This window comes from Clinocottus analis, unplaced genomic scaffold, assembly GCF_023055335.1.
Source record: "Clinocottus analis isolate CAN_PGR_092001 unplaced genomic scaffold, fCliAna1.0.p SCAF_17, whole genome shotgun sequence".
Lineage (NCBI taxonomy): Eukaryota > Metazoa > Chordata > Actinopteri > Perciformes > Cottidae > Clinocottus > Clinocottus analis.
In genome coordinates, this window is record NW_027175898.1 from 11,135,941 (window position 1) to 11,154,147 (window position 18,207).

The 18,207-nt window shown below is 43.2% G+C and overlaps 1 protein-coding gene across 2 annotated transcripts in view; it reads left to right on the forward strand.

Annotated features, from left to right (window-relative positions):
* Positions 1 to 18,207, forward strand: part of dph6 (diphthamine biosynthesis 6) — a 55,748-nt gene that overhangs the window by 8,692 nt on the left and 28,849 nt on the right. The window contains exons 4-10 of one of the 2 annotated variants that reach the window (XM_068581182.1): positions 5,746 to 5,819; positions 6,737 to 6,855; positions 13,941 to 14,002; positions 14,531 to 14,625; positions 14,781 to 14,874; positions 16,784 to 16,934; positions 17,348 to 17,488. In XM_068581182.1, the coding sequence (XP_068437283.1) occupies positions 5,746 to 5,819; positions 6,737 to 6,855; positions 13,941 to 14,002; positions 14,531 to 14,625; positions 14,781 to 14,874; positions 16,784 to 16,934; positions 17,348 to 17,488 (736 nt within the window). The remainder of the gene's footprint in view (positions 1 to 5,745; positions 5,820 to 6,736; positions 6,856 to 13,940; positions 14,003 to 14,530; positions 14,626 to 14,780; positions 14,875 to 16,783; positions 16,935 to 17,347; positions 17,489 to 18,207) is intronic. The other variant, XM_068581184.1, reaches the window with a different exon arrangement.

The window sequence follows — 18,207 nt, forward strand, 5'->3', positions numbered from 1 at the left end:
CTGACATAGTTTACCTCTCAGTGGCATGAGACTCCTTCTTTGATTCTGTCCTACTTGCTTTCTGGAATCAGCTTCCTGTCTCAGAAGCTCAAACACTCTTACCTCAGCCAAGTGGGGAATGTTGCAATGACAGAGCTAGGATTATGACTTTGTATGTATGCCCTGTAGTAAACTGTTGCAAAACCGTATTAATTGGAACAACTTATCCTTTTAATGGTGAGACCTTGAATGTTTGGAGGAAGGTACATGATTTCTTGTCTTCATTAAAAAAAATCCTATAGAGGCAAAACGTGTTAAATGTAGATGCCACCAATAGAATATTGCATTTAAAAAGTGCCAGTATCTACTAAATGTGTTTGCTTGAATTGCAAGTATTCATGAACATACAGTACATCGATAAACAACCTTATGTCTCCCCCCTGCTTCCCAACATTTAGTTTTCCATTCGTGTAGATATGGAAAGCCTCCTTGTCCTTGGCCTGCTGAAACTAGGCCTTTGTGCTTGCTTTGGCCAAGTCCCTCTACCTCCCTGCCTGACGACTGGCTGGGCCTGTGTTTACGTAACCATATATATCTGAGAGGAAACTCGTGAAACGTTAATCTCTCTACTTTTTAACCCTGATGAATTTCTACATTTTCCAGCTGTGCGGCATGGCATATTTATGCTCAGGCTGTATCGCTGAAAACAGCTCTGTCATTGTAAATGAATCACTGCCCAAGACTAAAGAGTGTGTGAGTGTGTGCGCGTGTGTGCGTGCGTGTGTGTGTGTCTGTGTCTGTGTGTGTGTGTGTGTAAAAACTTTAGGCTGGGAATTGTGCAAATACAAACTCGGCCACAAAGAGCTGCACTGCTAGCTCCATGAATTCAATTTTCCCCCTTTTTTTTTCCACTTGTCACATTGCTGTGGACTGATAAGGGTCCCTAAGTCATCGTGTTGATGAGACAGTGTCTCATGCCATATCCTCTGTTGGCTTGTCACACCTGCATCGTGGCCTCAACGGCGGATAATACTTTTCCTATTCTGCTTCCTCTCTCCCCGTCTTGCAGCTCTGACCTGCATAATCTCAGGAACCAGTCGGGGTATTTCGGTTTGTGAGCAGCTGGCTTTGTGTGCAGTTTGTTTTTCTTATTCCACCACTCTGTATGGTTGAGGACTGACACGTGGTGAGTCATCTTAGCCCATCCACGAGCACAAAGAAAGAGCCCGTCTTTCAACAGCTGCTTCAAACAGACAGCCCCACCAATTTACCAAAGGGAATGTCTCTGAAAGCCTTTTAGAACAAGGTTTTGGCCGATGTTTGTTTTACAAAGACATTTGCTAAGCTTGCATGTCCATTTGTTGCTTTATTGTGACGGATCAGACATGGTACATCGTGTTTGAGCCTCAGTATATATAACCAGCATATAATCTTGAAAGCATTGGGTGTAACTTATAACATTATAATTGGTCCAAATTGTATCCTGCACCTTGTGCTCACCTCTGCCACTTCCTATCACTCCTTCACCAACTCCGGGAGTCACCTTGGAGAGTAACCGTGCAGAATGTTGATGAGGAAGCTGATTTAAAACAAATAACCAGTGTCTCCTCCTACTAAGCTCACACTAAGCTTCCTGTCAGTTTGGCATGTCTGAGTTGTCAGGACAGCCCAACACGCCCCAGGACAATGTCCGCATTACATTAAACACAATCGCTTGACCCTCGCTGGCCCGATCCCCTGTACCGCATCTACTTGAGCTCCTACAACAAGGTCTAACCCCCTCTCCATGTTCTCACCGTGTCGGGGAACAGGGGAGAACAATCCCATTACATTACAACAGGCCCAGAGCTGATCTAATGGAGAGAACATTAAAACCATGTCGCGTCCAGTCACTTACTTGATGGATCCTGAAAGAGAGGGATGGAGAGGAAAAGGAGTATTGGAGGGGGAGGGATACAAGGCTGTGGGGTGTTGACGTGACAGTGCAACACCCACAATGAAAAGCTTGTGATGGTGCCCCGGTGCCCTTGAGCAAACTGTCATTCAAACCACTTTAATTAATTTCTCCACTTTGTCTTCTTCGCCGCCTTCCTGCCATCACACAGAAGCATATCACATACATGAGGCAGTGATATAATAGAAAGTACATGTCAACAACTTTGGACTCAATAAAAAGAGTATTTTGCATCGGAAATATGTGGCCTCGTGTCTGTAAATACCGAGATCTGCCAACGCTGACTTCCTAGTTGTCAGAACAGGCTGAAGCAGGCATTTTGGAAACCCACCATTTTGCAAAATGGAGCTTTGTATTGTTAGGGTGTATAATTAAGACCTCATTGTGACAGCCATTGAGAGAGAGCTAATGAGGGTTCTGATGTGTTCTATATGAATATGAATATTGAATTGTTAATAATTTATGGCTTTCTAATTGCCTTGGTTGGCTGTTAATGGTTTTGAACGTTGAATACTACCCGGTCTGAATATTTGGAATGCACAAGTACCTTTTAAGCTTAGAGCTGATGAAATAGCCACATTCGCAAGCCAAATTCTGTGCTTTATGATCGTCGTGTATGTATCTTTAGGGCAGATGCATATCTTGACTGAAGGCATGTCTGTGACTGTGAATACATTTGAACCACTCTTTTACTCCCTTACTAAGATGAATGTATATATAATTACAAAGTATATCACACACACTACCTTGATATAGAGTTTAATGGCCGTATCGTTTCTTTGTGGAGCATGTCTGCTGGCCTTAATCTTCCCCACAGCTGACATCTTAATAACTCAGTCCTCTCCATCCATTTCCACGGGAGACATCCGGATGTGGGGGAAGGATTAGTTTAATGAATTTGACAATTAGTAACAGAAGTTAATGACTGCATGGGGCTAAGTACCCTGATGGACATGGCTGGGGGGACTGAGGGCTTCCATTGCTCTGGGCCATAGATCCTCATTAATAGCTTTTCTGCCTGCTGGAGAGGACAGGGGAAGCCAGGCCAGGCCTTTGTTTAGTCTGCCTCTGACGGGGCTGCTACGGGGTTGCACTGTTGCACAACGCCACACCAGAATTAGTCCCACTCTGGGCGTGAGTTAATGCAGGGCCTCAGGTCCTGGATCAGGTGAAGTTTCCTTTAATGAGCGGGGGTCATTAATGTTGAAAAAAGCAAAGTGACATGGCATCGGGGCACGCAGGGAGCTTTTTCTCTGGATCTTGTGCCAACAGTCATGAAGAAAAGAAAAGCGGCTTGCGGGTCACAGGAGTCCTGGTGACCTCTGCCTTGATTTATCATTATGTTAGCTTCTTCCTCGGATCCCACCTCTAATGTAGTCAAAACATCGTTTATCCAGATAGCTCTCATAAAGATTTTATTATTATTTATTATTATACTGTGCTTCATGAGCTACCTTGTCTCTTTGTCATGTATCCCCACTATAAACCATTTTGATAAATTTTTCAGTTACGATAAAATCAAAGTTTGTATTTTTTATGGCATCATGAATACACATGAAAGAATTCCCATAATATCCATCAATTCAGATTTATACTTACATATACCACTTTTTCCGCATTAAGTTATCCCACCTTTTCCACTGAAGATGAGAAAGTATGTCTAGAATTTCTAAAATATCGTCCAGACCAGCATTCGCTGCCCCTTCATCTCCTTCGTCTCCTGGTGATAGCTATAATGACCACATCCAAAAAGAATTATTTTCCAAAACTATTTGCCAAAAGTTCTTTTAACTGGAGTTTCCATTGAAAACAAGAGGATGTGGGAGAAATGTGTCCTGCGTTGGGTATTTTAAGGCTGCATGGTGTAATGTAATGAGAGCCAGTGAAAGAAGAAGCCATTTAATTGGCCGAGTCAAACTTCAGAGGCCCGAGTACCAACAACAGTCTGCCTCCAGAGAGAAGCCGAGGGGCCGAGGGAGAAAAAAAGACAGAAACACAAGACGAGGATGTTGTTTGCTGTTGCTCTGATGCTCTGTTACTCTGTCAGGCCAAGTCTGGTACTGCCAAGTTTATATCCAAGACACCAAATTGGTGTTGATGTAGCACACTCCTTCAACACTTCTCTTTCCCTCTGTCTCTCCTTATCCCACTCTTTACCTCCTAATATGCCTCTTTAGGAAGTGACAGTTGTATTTAGGGAAAAGGTTATCATTGTATTAGAATAGAGTGCTGGCCCTGAGGCTTACCTAGAATTACATGACACTGCCTGCAGCCCGCTTTGCTCTGTGCTGGGCTGAAATGTTATCGGTCTGACTTAATTACTGTCACTGGCCGGTGGAATTGACTGTAATGTATATTCCGGTGTTGGACACACAGAGATATTAAAACTTGAGTTCTGAATCCAGAGATCTTAAGATCTCGTTGGTGTTTAACTTGAGGTCAAAGAGTTAAATTTGGGTTGTGTATTTGTCTGTATGTGTTTAACTTCAGCTTTATACTTCACATCCTCTGCTGCACTGTAAACACCACATAACAGCCACGCACACATAACACATCCTTTATCTGATTAGCTGGCACGCCTACAGCTGTGTGTGTGCGTGTATGTGTGTGTGTGTGTGGGTGAGGCACAGTGCGTTGCAGCGCAGCGTCGGGCCCCAGGCAGGGCATGGATTTCATTTAGGAAAGTATCAAAGGTTTACACGCTGTTCGCTTTAATCAGCATGTTTATCAGGCAGAGAAAAATTGCAGGAAGGGACCACAGGGAGAAGGAGGGGTGGGGGGGTTATCTTAAGGACCAGTAGCCAGGGAAATTGATAATGGCTACAAGGTAATTTACTGGAGACTTGTGCATCCCTCCACTGCTTCTACCCTTGCCTCTCATTCTAATTACAGCCCGTGTAATGTTCTAATGAATCTTCAGGTGTGTTGCAGGAGGAGAGGGGCACGGAGGTAGGGAAGGGGGTTGTGCAAGTATGTCTCTGTATGTACATGCGTGTGTACATGCATGTGTACACGCGTGCACCGCCCGCTTTGCACTTATGTGTGTTTTTATTTGCACGTGTCACTGCGGATCAAGCATGCGTTGGTGAGAGGAGATTGAATTCTTCTCAGTGCTGCGTCAGTATGTCTCGAGTGCATAGTTGTCTCCCTGTTTCTGAAATATGAATATGATATGAAAAGCAATTAGATTAGCCCTCAGCAATATTAAAGATACATGCCACTCACAGACACAATGCTTCGCTGATACTTCAAGTTGTCACTGCGGTTGTGTCTTCCAGCTGGGCTGTGTGCAGAGGCCAGACGCACTCATCTTCCGCTCACACTAGACTGCTGATAAGGTCCAGGAACTGCCTTCGGTTGTTGCCGCTGCCTCTCGTCACACACCCACATGGACGCATAAACACACACGTTCGCTCACAGGGCCATGTACGCAACCCTCCAGGGGATATGGGCTGGACCATAAAGGCCTTGATACGACCAGAGTGTAAACATCCCCACAGGATTGCGGTCCGATGAAAGGGAAGAGCCGTCAGGAATCTGCTTTCTTTGTCTCTTTCACTCCGTGTGTATGTGTGTGTGTGTGTGTTTACATGTGTTTGCGTGGTTTTGTTCAGATACCACTTTTGGAAACCACTGCAGGTTGAGCAAGGAGTTTTGGGCCCCGTGGGACAGTGACATCATATTGCCGTTACAATGCACGTTGCACATGCCGTATAATGGAAGAGGCGAGAAATCTTTGCGGTTAACTTTCCTCCATCCATTCCCCTCCCCTCCCCCCCTCGCCCTCTCTCCCACCACCACCACCACCACAGGAAAAGGAGGGTGTCGAGGCGGTGTCTGTAGGGGCCATCCTCTCCGATTACCAGAGGATCCGTGTGGAAAATGTGTAAGTCAAACACAAACGCACATTCACGACACGGAACACATTTGCTCACTTAAGTGCACGCACACACGCTGCGCTCAGGCCTCTGAACTTGTATGACGCACAAGGAGGAAAAGATCACATCCTCTGTAGTCACCGTGTGTTCCAAACTTGGACTGATTTTGTTTAAACACATACACGCTGAGTTTTGTTTATGCCATTTTATTTAGACAGCTTTGGTTTTTATGGTGCGGCTCTGTTTTTATGGAGCAATGGTTTCAAGAGAAGGAACGCAACGAATAGTTTCATAGTTATGTGATTTTGTGAATATATAAAAAAAAAACAACACAACAGTTATTCACAAAAAGATGAGATAGTGTCCTTGTGACACATATCCCCTTTCTTATTCTTGCTTTTGTTTCATTCTTCCTCTTGGTGTTTCTTTGCCCTACGTCGTCTCTTTTTGTTCTCTCTTGTTCTAAACTTACACAGACTGGACAAGTTGCAGCACCAAAGCTGTTGTATCTTCTTATAAACAAATCCTGCTGTCAGTCAGCTGTTGTTTCCCCTTTTAGATGCAAGATGCATACACATAAACATCTCACGCATTTCTTGAGAAGTAGACGTTTGTGTGCAGACTTTTTGAGTCCAGTTACTTGCTGTGGTTACTTGCAGTTTATGCAACAGGCGAGCCACAGCTTAAGATGATGTCTTTTGTTTTGTCTTTGAATAAAGTCAATGGCAGTGGTGGCATGTGGCAGCATGCCGTGTGGGCCCGTCATGGTGGCAGCCTTCCCGCAAATAGAGAAAGTGCCCGTCGCAGTTGTCTTTGAAGTTGTTCTGACTTGGCAAATACTCAATATTAAAGTCCATGCATTTCTTTCACTGTCCACAACTTGATGCTCTCTCTCTCTCTCTTTCCCCTTTCACCTGTTCCCCAGATGTTTGCGTCTAGGTTTGCAGCCCCTGGCTTACCTGTGGCGCCGAGATCAAGAGTCCCTGCTCTCCGAGATGATATCATCTGACCTCCATGCTGTCCTCATCAAAGTCGCCGCCCTCGGTGAGTTTGTGTCTCACTCTTTTGTGTCTCCGGCAGGTTTTTTTTTGTTCTTTTTCTTTTTTAACTCTCTTTTTACTTTCTCTGAAAGTGCCATGTTGGTTAAGTGGTGTTTCGCTCAGAGATAGAAGGGACAGAATTTGGATAAGTGAGTGATAGGAGGAGGAGAGAGGGAGGTGTAACCAGAGAGAAAAAGAGAGACAAGCAGAGTAATGCCCTAATCATTAATCTGTGGCTTAGCAGCTGTGTTAAGACTTGTGCCAGCGGCGGAGGCATTGAAGCAGAGAACAATATGAAAAGATAAGAAGCACAAAGGGAGGAGGCGTGAGGGAAGTGCGCAGTGGTGTTGGCTGGGAGGGGGAAGGGAGCGGGGAGGGAGGGTTGGCAGTTGAGAAATAATCACAGGTGATTGCCCCTCACATTAATGCAAGCTGTCAATAAGCGACGCATCGCCCCATTGTGTGAGAGAAACACGGCATTCTCTGCTTATGCATTGCTCGGAATACATGGTCCGTGAGGCGAAGATTAAAATCTCTCATTTACGTTTTTTTCAACCGCTTCAGCACTGAGGGAAGAGGTTAATGTGGTATCACCTGCTCTCTACCTGCCTGTTTTGGAGCCGCAGGACAGGAATATCAGATTACTGAATAACGGGAGTTAAAGAAAAGTTTTCTTTTTCTTTTCTCTGGTACATGACGTTAGGAATCCTACCTGTATCTACTTGACAGTGCAGCCGGATCCCTTTAGACGCTGCCAGTGATAAATGATGATTATAGCTACAAATGGTTCTTTTTACTCTCAAACTACTCACGGCGATAGATCATCATGTAGACACTGTTTACGTGCTGTTAAGTGCTTGTTGTCACCTTTGGTAGCAATCAGTCGAAAAAGGGGTCCGCGGCTGACTGATGACCCGGATAGCTGAGCAGAGCGTTCAAGATATTCTGCATGTCTTTCAACGCTGCTCGAGTAACCTCTCATGGAATGCACTTGTAAAGCCATTTATCATTGGTACTTAATTTTACTTCTCATCTTTAATGGCCTCATGATAATGGACTTTTTGGTAATGAATAATATGATTTGTCAGATGCCCGTTAGAGGAGAGATGATGTCAGAATCCATGTTTTTTTGTGCGATTCAAAGGGATAATTATTGTTTACCAGACACAATGCAATAGGATCTGTCTGCATTTTATATTAATTGATCAATCAAAAGCCCAAATTACCCTTCTACCATAACACACATGTTGAGGGAAACCACACCCATAAGACCTCAGTCACCTTGTAACCCAGCTACCTCCGCCAAGCCTTCAACTCTAAACACAACTTTGTCTAAAAGCAAATTCTCAACATTTTTTGGAAGATTATAATTAGAAAGGAAAATCACCCCGGGTGCCTTTGAGTGTGTATCTGGGCCTCCCACTGTAGGTGTTTGTGTGAGTATGTGTGCGTGTGTGTTTTGGCTACAGGTAAAAAGGAAAGATCTTATCGCCCCCTGACTCCTCACCTGTCCCGAGGCAGTGGTAATTAGAAAGGAGAGAATTGAATAGGGGTGCAAGCGCCCAAGGCATTTCAGGCTGCACTCACATAATTGCAGCTTTGGTGGGAGCAGGTCTGAGCAGTGAGGTGTGCTGTTTAGGGGAGATTGGGTGACAAAGGGCGTACCTGGTGGCCTTTGGTGTGTGTGTGCGTGTGCGCGTGTGTGTGTGTGTGTGTGTGAGCAAGAGAAAGAGATTTAGAAGGATTTACTACTGGTACAGACCTCATGAGGAGAAAAAAAAAAACTCTCTCAGGGCATAGGTTAAGTCTGCGTCTGAACTGACGTCCAAAACGGCTTATGATATTTTTTTAGTAGTTTGAAATGGGTTTTGGTGGGCCCTGAATAGTGAGCAGTCAATCAAGATTAATATTCCTTCATTAGGCACTCAGAAAGACAGGTTGAAATTAGCAGTGAATGGAGAAAAAGGGAGAAAAAAATACTTTCTTTCTTAAGGAAGGATATATTCCTTGATGACAAATCCCTGCAGAGAAAAGACAGCTGTCCAAATGCAGGATGATCCTCTAAGTGAATTCTCCAGAAGTGTTCATTTGCGTGCTGATGGCAGCCTAAAATCATAAAAGAGAAAAAGAGGATTTTAGTCTTTGAAGATGCCAAATTGCATGTAGTGAAGTAAGTTCAACTATCTGAGTCTAAGCCTATGAATGTCAGAAACGGCTTCTAATTAGCAAAAAAAGCATTTCTCTCAAAGGGGAATGCATATTTTTGTTTGGAAACTGTCTCTTTATAATGCAATCTCTCTTGAGCTAACCGTGGTAATTGGCCATTCCAAAAGCTCGTATTAAATATTCATGTAATTCATTAATTGATTGATTAGTGCAGGTGTATATGAGGGCACAGGTTCAGTAGTTAATTGGTCCTCAGCTCCACAGATAATTGCATTGTGTGAAATCAAGGTCTATCTGCCGGAAAACCTTTTATCACTGCGTGATCTTTTACCCTTCACACGAACGTAGCCTTTGTGCTATGAAGAAGGTAATTCATGTCAGAAATGTGCTTTCATCCCCTGAAAGACATTGAATATAATTTAATATTTACTTAAAAGACGATTCATCTTCAAAGACTTTGAAAGCAGTGGATTGGCAATTTAGATTTCGGTTAACTAACGATGACTTTAAAACAATGCCAATTACAATCTGTTTTTTCAATCACCTATCGTATGTTTAGGAATGTTTGAGTGCCAAGGCATCAATATATGTCAATTCGTTTTGAAGGAAAGGATACCATGCAGAATCATTTTTACAAGAGCATGATGATCAGACCGTGTATTAGTCGCCCTTGTAAAAAGACTAGATGGAATTAAGATGTGCTGTCCTGTGACACAGGCCAAATTAACACTTTTATTTCAGTCCATCAATCCCTGTTACCTGTTGATGATGTTCTGCCACATCCGATACATTTTTAGGAGGTTTTATGTCTGGTGCAGTGAACAATAGACTTGCAGTTTCTTATTTTAGGTTATTAGTTCGATGGGTGTTACATGTTTAGCCTCTTGCTTAGGGGTTGAGTTCACTAACTTTCTACTAAGTCAGATCATAAAGATTTTTAAAAATGATGAAAAAAATCTATATTACACTTTTTTGAAGTAATTTACAGTTGCAAATCATGTTTGTTTGTTTTATAAAATGTGCAAAACACTATGCTTTACTATATAAGGCCAAGGTGACATCCTTGTTGTCTAAAAACTAAATATGTTAGCTTTAATATTTTTGATAAACCAGATTTTGAGGGTTGACTACTGAGAAATATTATACGAGGCAATGTATTGCATTTTCTCTTTAAAAATTACTTTGCTTGACCTACCTACCTACCTACCTACCTACCTACCTACCTACTAACCCACCTGCCTGCCTGCCTACGCTTACTGGTTACTTCAAAGATGCCTCCCTCAGCTTTAAGTACCTGGATAACCTTTTGACTATCGTGTCCTGTTCGCCACTGTGGCTGTGATCTTTACTCGCCAGTTCACGCAAATTGATGTTCTCCACCAGTTCGACCAATTAGTTCAAATATGTTGGGAAGCAATTGTTTCTTCTTTTCTTTTCTTCCCTGTTCTTTAAGGATTCCTGAAACTAAAAATAGAATCTACTCATTTGCACAGGTTAATTATGTGCGGGTTAAGTTCTGTATGATTGTAAGTACTCCCAGTTTCTCCTTTTTGATTTGTTAAACTGAAAGGATTTCATCTTGATGCGATCGCTACACAATTCATGCTGCCTATTATTCTGCTCACAGAAGCTGAACTTCAGATAAGAGCCTGACAAATTTCACATATAACCTTAATCTTATCATTCTTTGTACGGTGCCGCCTCCCCCTCCTTCTTTCTTCCTCTCTGTTCTTCATTTCTCTCTCTTGCAAAGATTAGGGGATAGTGAACAGCTATTGTTTTGGCGGGGGTCTTTGAGAGCGTTGTTTAAAGGCTGATGCAGCTCACCTGCGAGGGAGGAGATGCTTATTTCATCCATTTAAAGGCTAAAATGTTACACATCATGAATCCAATTTTCTCTGCCTTTTCTCTCTGAAGGCAGGGATTAAAGCCGAGCTGTCAGCTCGCACGATCTGAAGACAGCCTTGCGCTCAGCTCAGCTCAAACAGTATCTAGAATCTCCCGGCTTTTAATTTAGCATTAGGGTCAGTAAGCAAAATCACAGGCAGTTTCAATTAAATAGGCAACTCACTGCTGTAGGTTTACATGAATCAACCTCCTCAAGGTGGTAGAGGCCAATCATGATCGTTAAAAAGAATTAGTGCAAAAGTGTGCCCTGGAAATAATTGCCATTGACTTATTTAAGAGTAGTGAGAGCAGCGTTTTCTATTGAGTTCAGAAGGAGAATGTTTTTTTTTTATCTGAAAGCTTTGACTTTTGGTCCAAGAATTGACTTCAAAAAGAGAATTTCTAAGCAGAATCAAAGGATTTTCCAGATTCCACTTGTTATTGTGTGAGCTCTGCAATAGGATTAACTACTATTGTGCCTCATAATATTTTCAACATAAAGTTTTTAACATCAGTTTTTCATATTGGTGATATAAAAACTAACTTGAAACCCTAAATGGCTCTTGGTTTACTAGTAAACTTTTTATTCCTGGCTAATTTCAAGGCCCTTAAATGCCAACAAGGTTTTTGAAAAATGCTCTCCCTCATTACTGGGCTCCCTGGTTTTAAAGTTCACTGAATTTAATTGGAGTTTTATAGGATAATATGAGGTAAAAAGCCTTTTTAAAGGAGAGCTATTTCTCTCAGTCTCTCTTAGGGAAGCTCCTTTCTCTCCAAAGTGCAGTCTTGCTGTCTCTGGTGGCAGACTAATGGCAGCTTCTAGTGGGCTTATTTGGGTTTAATGTGGCATAATGAGGTTAGGTAATTGGGTTTAGGTCAAGTTGTAAAACAGGTTCAGAGGAGACAGAGATGTGAAGATCATGTAAATGAGTGGTGTTGGATCGCTGAAGGCTCACACCAGTGGCTCCTCAAAGACTCCTCGAAGCATGTACTGTACAAGTGCAAGTTTATTCCAGCTATCTTCATTTCCAAACGGTTTCAGGAACCTGAAGTCAGTCAGGGACATCAATTAAGAAAACACTCATACAAGTGCTAAGTGGTCTTGGGCGAAATGCCTCCACGTTAATGCCGTCTTTGTATCATTTCATCACTCACTCCTGTCTTCACGGATTTCCATCGTGCCCTCCTCGTAAATATCATATCAAGTATCATATATTATTTAAGAGCAGGGGAGTTAATGAACGTATTAAAAAATGTGGCATCCCCTCAGCAATTTGAAGCCAATTATTAAAATTTGTTAAAAGGCATGACTAATTAAAGAGGATATTTAAATGGGATTGAATTTTAATGCTTTTTTTTTTTTTTTCTTCTCCTCCTGCCTTATTACCTTTGTGGCAGGGTTAAGATGAGAGGATGTTGAGATTAGATATTCTCACACTAATTAAGTCCACAGATCCCCTGGGAAGAGAATAAGGGCCTGTTCACTCTCTCCCTCCACACTCCTCTGCCCTCCCTCCGCTGTGGCCCTCTGTCTCTCCCCCGTCGTGCTGGACTATCGCGGCCCGGAGGAGAGTCACAGCTGGGATTAAGATGAACCCAGGATGGGATGCCACGTCCTTCCTACACGTCCTCTCACCCTTTCCTCTTGTCTCCCATCCATTGCTCCGCATGGGGCCCACGGATGACACATTAACCTTTGAGGTTGTCAGGCCATGAGAGGGGAGAGATTCTCACATTACGATTAACTTTGGTCCTTTAATTAAACACATGAACGTGCCGATGAGCGGGGCCATACGGTGCCTCGGAATACGGGAGCTATGGATTTTCTGAGAAATTATGAGGAACGAAGAAAAAAAAAATCCGATGGCATTACTGTCACAACTGCACGTCACTCCATGGAGGTCATCCGTAACTTGATAATGATCATGTCAATCAATTAAGAGGCAGCCATGTGAAAAGGAGATTCTTTGGAGAATATGGAAAGACATTGTCAGTGACTGTTAACATGTAATTGTGAACTTTGCCCTTTTTTTAACTGTTTTTTTTTACAGTTTTTTTTACAGTGGCAGGAGCATATAACGACATGGTTTGGAATTTCCTAAGATTTTGCATTTTACAGTCATGTCCTGTTATGTTTTCTATTCTTTGGAGAAAGCACCTGGTACTCTGAGCTTTTGTTTTTTTTGTCGGAACAGTGAAGAATGTACAGTAAGGAAACGCAGGCTTCACTTTCCTTGTGAAGGGAGTTGTTTACAAGGTGAGATGGAGTTCAGCGTGGTGCCGTCTGAAAGACAAAATCAGGATTTTGTGTCAGGCGTAAAGCCCTACAATGCTCAACAAGTCGAGTAAAGGGTTTCCTGTTTAAGTCCACCTTTTTAATCCTGCTAATATGTACATAAGCCATAAAAAAGTCTGATCGAAGTGCTAATCTTTAGGTGAAGCTCCGGTCCAGATTCGGATATCTCGTTAAAAGGGCAGCTGGGTATGGCAATGGATGTTTTTCTTTTTGACTTGGTTGGTTCATGGGTTGGATACTTGTATTTGTAGAGTATTCATACAAAGCACTCCGACCTTCCTTCCCCTCCTTCTTTTCTCTCCCATGCCTGTGAGTCACTTCCATGCACCATTTCAGGGGAAGGGGAGTGAAAAAGGCAAATAAACAAGATCTCTTTCCAGAGTTTACATTCTCAAAGGGAACGAGAGGAGAGGGCGGCGGGCGAGGGGGCGTGGGGGGTCTGCGGCCAGCAATTGAAAACTGTTGCCCTTACCCGGAGAGATCTGTGTACACTACTTGCAAAGTCAAACAAATAGATCCAGGGTGCAGGTTTACGTGTGTGAGTCTGCCCGTAAACCTCCCTGCCTGTCATCTTCAATCACTGTTCACTGATCAGACCTCTCTCTCTCTGTGTCTTTCTCTCTCTCTCTCTCCACATGTGTGTCTGTGTGAAATTGTGTTTGTGTATGTATTTCTGTCTTTGTGCATCGCTGTGTGTATGTTTGTATGTCTCCTGTGTGCTTTTCTCACGTGGGTGCCAGGCCTAGATCCAGAGAAGCACTTAGGAAAACCTCTGGCTGACATGGAGCCCCATCTGAAACAGGTCACAGACTGGTAGAAACTCTTCCACACACTTTAAACTCTTGCAGTACTTCCATGTATTTCTATGTGCACTGTACGGCAATTGCTCACAGTCAGGTTTGCCGATGTGCATGTCTTAAACCATCTGGAAGTGCTTATTACTGCAGGAAAATAGATTTTACTTAATATTTAGTCTTAGAATGATTGTATTCTGAGTGCTCTGCTTTATGTGAGAATATATCCCTGAATATTCCAGTCACATCAATCATGTTCTTGCACAATTGCTGGTTTTTACCACAATGTTTGAAATATTTATTTTCCTTTTGAACTGGTGTCAAAAGTAATACACTTTTAATTTGAACATAAAGATACTTGTGTTATTGTGATACTTATTATTTCAAATTAGTTGTGTGTGTTTCTAGACTATACATTTCAATTTAAAGTTACATTCTAAAAATGTAGTGGAAAGTGACAGTAAACTCTTTTTTCAAAGCAATACAGAACAACATTACAACATATTTTAATGAGGTGTTTTGCTTTCTCTGATCAGCTCTCCCAGAAGTATGGAGTTCATATTTGTGGAGAAGGAGGCGAATATGAAACCTTCACCCTTGATTGCCCCCTCTTCAAAAGGAAGATGGTCATGTGAGTGAGGCAATATACATCTTCTTTAATTTGTCTGTTTTATGGTAACACTATTTTCAGCATGTTATGTTATGTATTATGTTTGGAAAAGTTTTGTTTTTGCCTAAACTATTGTACTATGAACACTATATTATTTTCCTCGTGTGTGTGTTCAGTGATGCAGTGGAGAAGGTGATCCACTCAGCAGATGCCTTTGCTCCTGTTGGCTACCTGAACTTCACTGCGATACACACGGAGAACAAGGACGAGGTGAGTACAACTCGTTCAATGCTGTATCAATGATTTCACAACAAAAGTTTGAGCCACCTCGGGGTTAATGACTTCAAAACCAAGATGAGGGCAAAACAAATACTAGAACAAAACCTTTTGGTGTCTGATAACTTTGTCGAGCAGAAGAGAAACGCAGCACTGCAGGGCAGGGTTCAGATCACCCTCCAGAGGGCCTCTCTCTTTTTCGCACACTCTTGCTCTCGGTGTCTCCCTTCATCCCTCGCCCTCTCGCTCTCTCTCCTCTAGCCCCACATGGCCTACTTTGACGTCTGCAATATTCACTGCAGCCTGAAACTAGGCCCAGCTTAATAAACATGTCTGCTCACATTAAGGCGCTTTGCATTCAGGTAGCTGGCTAAGCGGACACAGACGGGGGTTGCGGGGGGCATTAGGAATTGGCTTTTGGTTTATGAGAAGGGGCTGAATGGGGGTGCACAGACAAGACGGGTGACACTACGTAACGTTTTACTTTTCCTGCAAGAACAGACAACTTTATAATAATCCTTAAATTATTGTCAGTGGTGGGGACATTGATCTCAGTTAATTACTGGAACTGTCTGGTTGAATAAGACACCTACTAGTTGATGCGTTTTCCCAGCGACAGGAAGTGCTGCATGCATGCCATTGTAGTTGGTGCACGGAGGTTCTATAAGGGTTACACTGGGGGATGCTACTCGCCCGTGGCTCCACATGTCTAAAGGGTAAGGCATGCGGTCTGCAACGTGCATTTCTTTTCACAACACCTAGTAATATTTACATTTCATAATGTGTTTGTTGGTATGCGTTTGTGTTTGCAGCCTTGCGTGTTTGTGTGTGTGTGTGTGTGTGTGTGTGTGTGTGTGTGTGTGTGTGTGTGTGTGTGTGTGTGTGTGTCTATCTGCATGTTGGTTGGGGGCTGGGACTGTTATGGACAGAAAACATACCCCCATCCCACAACTGCTGTGACCCTGCAGCCTCACTCCCTCCAGCTATATATTTTTTTTCACTCCCCCCACGCCGCCGCTCCCACCCCCATCACACAAACACACACGTGCTCACACGCTCCCCCAGCCCCTGTAGCCCCCCCAAGGTTGCTGGGGGAAGAGCAGGGAGATCCAGGGCCTGCAAGGGGAGGGAAAAGGGAAAGGGAAAAGGAAGAGGGGGGGGTGGCAACCAGGGGAGAACCTGCCCTGGTTCAGCCTTCTGAAGCTCTTCTCGTCAGGGTGACAGATCTGCGGTGACACTAGCACTAGAGGAAACTGCACCGGGCTCAGGGGGTGGGGATGGACCACCATCATTTGCCCTGCGTTAATGCTAGTCAAGCTATTTTTCATGCTGGCCAGGAGAGAGGGGCTGAAGTATAATTAATCTGATTATCATTTGGCCTAATGCAGTTGACAGCAGATGAGGGGGGTGAATGAGTGTTCGGCAGGGTGAGGGGGGGGTGTCGAGGAAATATGAAATATGTATTCAAATGTGTAACGCCCCAGCATGATTTGGCAGGTAATATGTGTGCCTTAGAGAAGAATGGTAATGATTTGTTATTTAAAGAAGTAGCAGGGAAAGTATAAGTAAATAGAAGAAAGAGGCTGGTGAAATCCCAAACATGTCTCACCCATCCAGTCATGAGTTTTGACTGACAGCCAGCATGATTGAATCTACAGTATCAGAAAACACCACTCCCTATTCGCCTGAACCTCGAATATGTTAGCATGTTGTTTCATATTCATTCACCTTGAAGTTATATGTGTCTGGGCCCTTGTCATAAAAGACTGACACATACAGCCTGCTTGGTGGGGAATTTGAAAAGGTTGGCTAATTATACAGCGTTTTGTCTGTCTTTGCAAAAGGCTCAGCGCACTTTGGTGGGCGTTTGGCCTGATGTATTCCCTGTGGTGCTTTATTGCAGGATGTGGTGGCGAGAGCTTTGCCCCATGGTAGTTGTCCTTGCCAGAACGCCATTGACAAGATGACTGAGGAGGTGGAATATGCTGATCAAGCTCAAGACAACCAGCAAGAATTTACATCAAATTGTGACCTTAGTTGTCAGCAGGGCCACGGTGAGATTCATTTTTGGTGAGACACATGCACGTGCTGACATGCATGCTTGAGTGTGTGTTTGCGTGTGCGTGTGTCAAATTATATTTGTGTGTGGTGTTTGCTCCCTGAATCTGTGTCATGCGGCCAACATCATGATGCTAGTGTTTCTGTATGAGTCTTTGACAGGATCTGTCATTTTCTTGTTGTATTTGTGACAATCTTTGAATTAATTTATCCTTCGACATGAACCACCTTTGCATGAATTACCTCCCACACAGCATATTCCTTAGTTGTAAATGGAGAAGGGAACTAAAATGACATACCTATTTTTTACCTAAAAGTCTTAAACGAACATTATAAGCCTGAACCAACCATTTGTACGGCACACAATATATGTGAAAATCAAAACCAGCCAATCTGCTTCCCTTTCAAGTCTCTCTTCCTGCAGCTCTCCCTCCATCCTGCTCACCAAGGAGCTCCAAAGGCTATCAGTGGATCTCTGGCATCAACGGCCTTCAGTGCAGAGATCTCGGGATCCAGGACCAGACATCGGCTGCTTTCAAACAGCTGCAAAGTGAGGGGAAGTGTGAGGGAGAGAACGCATTGAGCAACAGAGTGAACAGTTTTGAAGAGCATGGTGTACCACTGCAGTGGACATGCTTTTAAGTATCTCTACTAGAAAATTCCTTTTTGGCTCCTTTAAATCGCAGAAGGAAAATGCTCACAGAACGCCATTTGCAAGTAAACTATCCTTTTAATAAGTAATGTTTTCTTCAATCCCATAAAAATTGCATCTTTCATGTGACCAAGGGAAGATGATACAGAATTCCTTTGTCCAGGGGTGATTCAAGCAGCTCAGTAAAACATATTCTACAAGGCTTATACATGAGCCCCGAAAATCCATTGGAGAGAATCATATGGGGAATACTTTTTGTCCCTTGGGTGTCTTTCTTCCTCCTCGCTGCGTGAGCAAAAGACATACGAGGAGGAGGAGCTTGAGAAGTCTTTACTTATTCAAAAGTGCTTGTCAACCCAGCAGGCAAAACACCGTCTGTCAGAGACTTCGTCCATCACACGATTGAAATCACGAGCTGGCCACCAAACAAGGACAAGCACTTCAAATTAACCCAAAACAAAGCCTCTTTTAAAACACACACACGCGCGCTACAGTCATGTTGGGTGGGTTATCGTTTTTGCCCTGCAGAAGTTTAAAAGTGCATGCTTTTACACTGTGTGATTCTTTTTTTTTTCTCTCTCTTGCTCTTTTTGTGATGGAGAAAGAGGAGCGAAAGA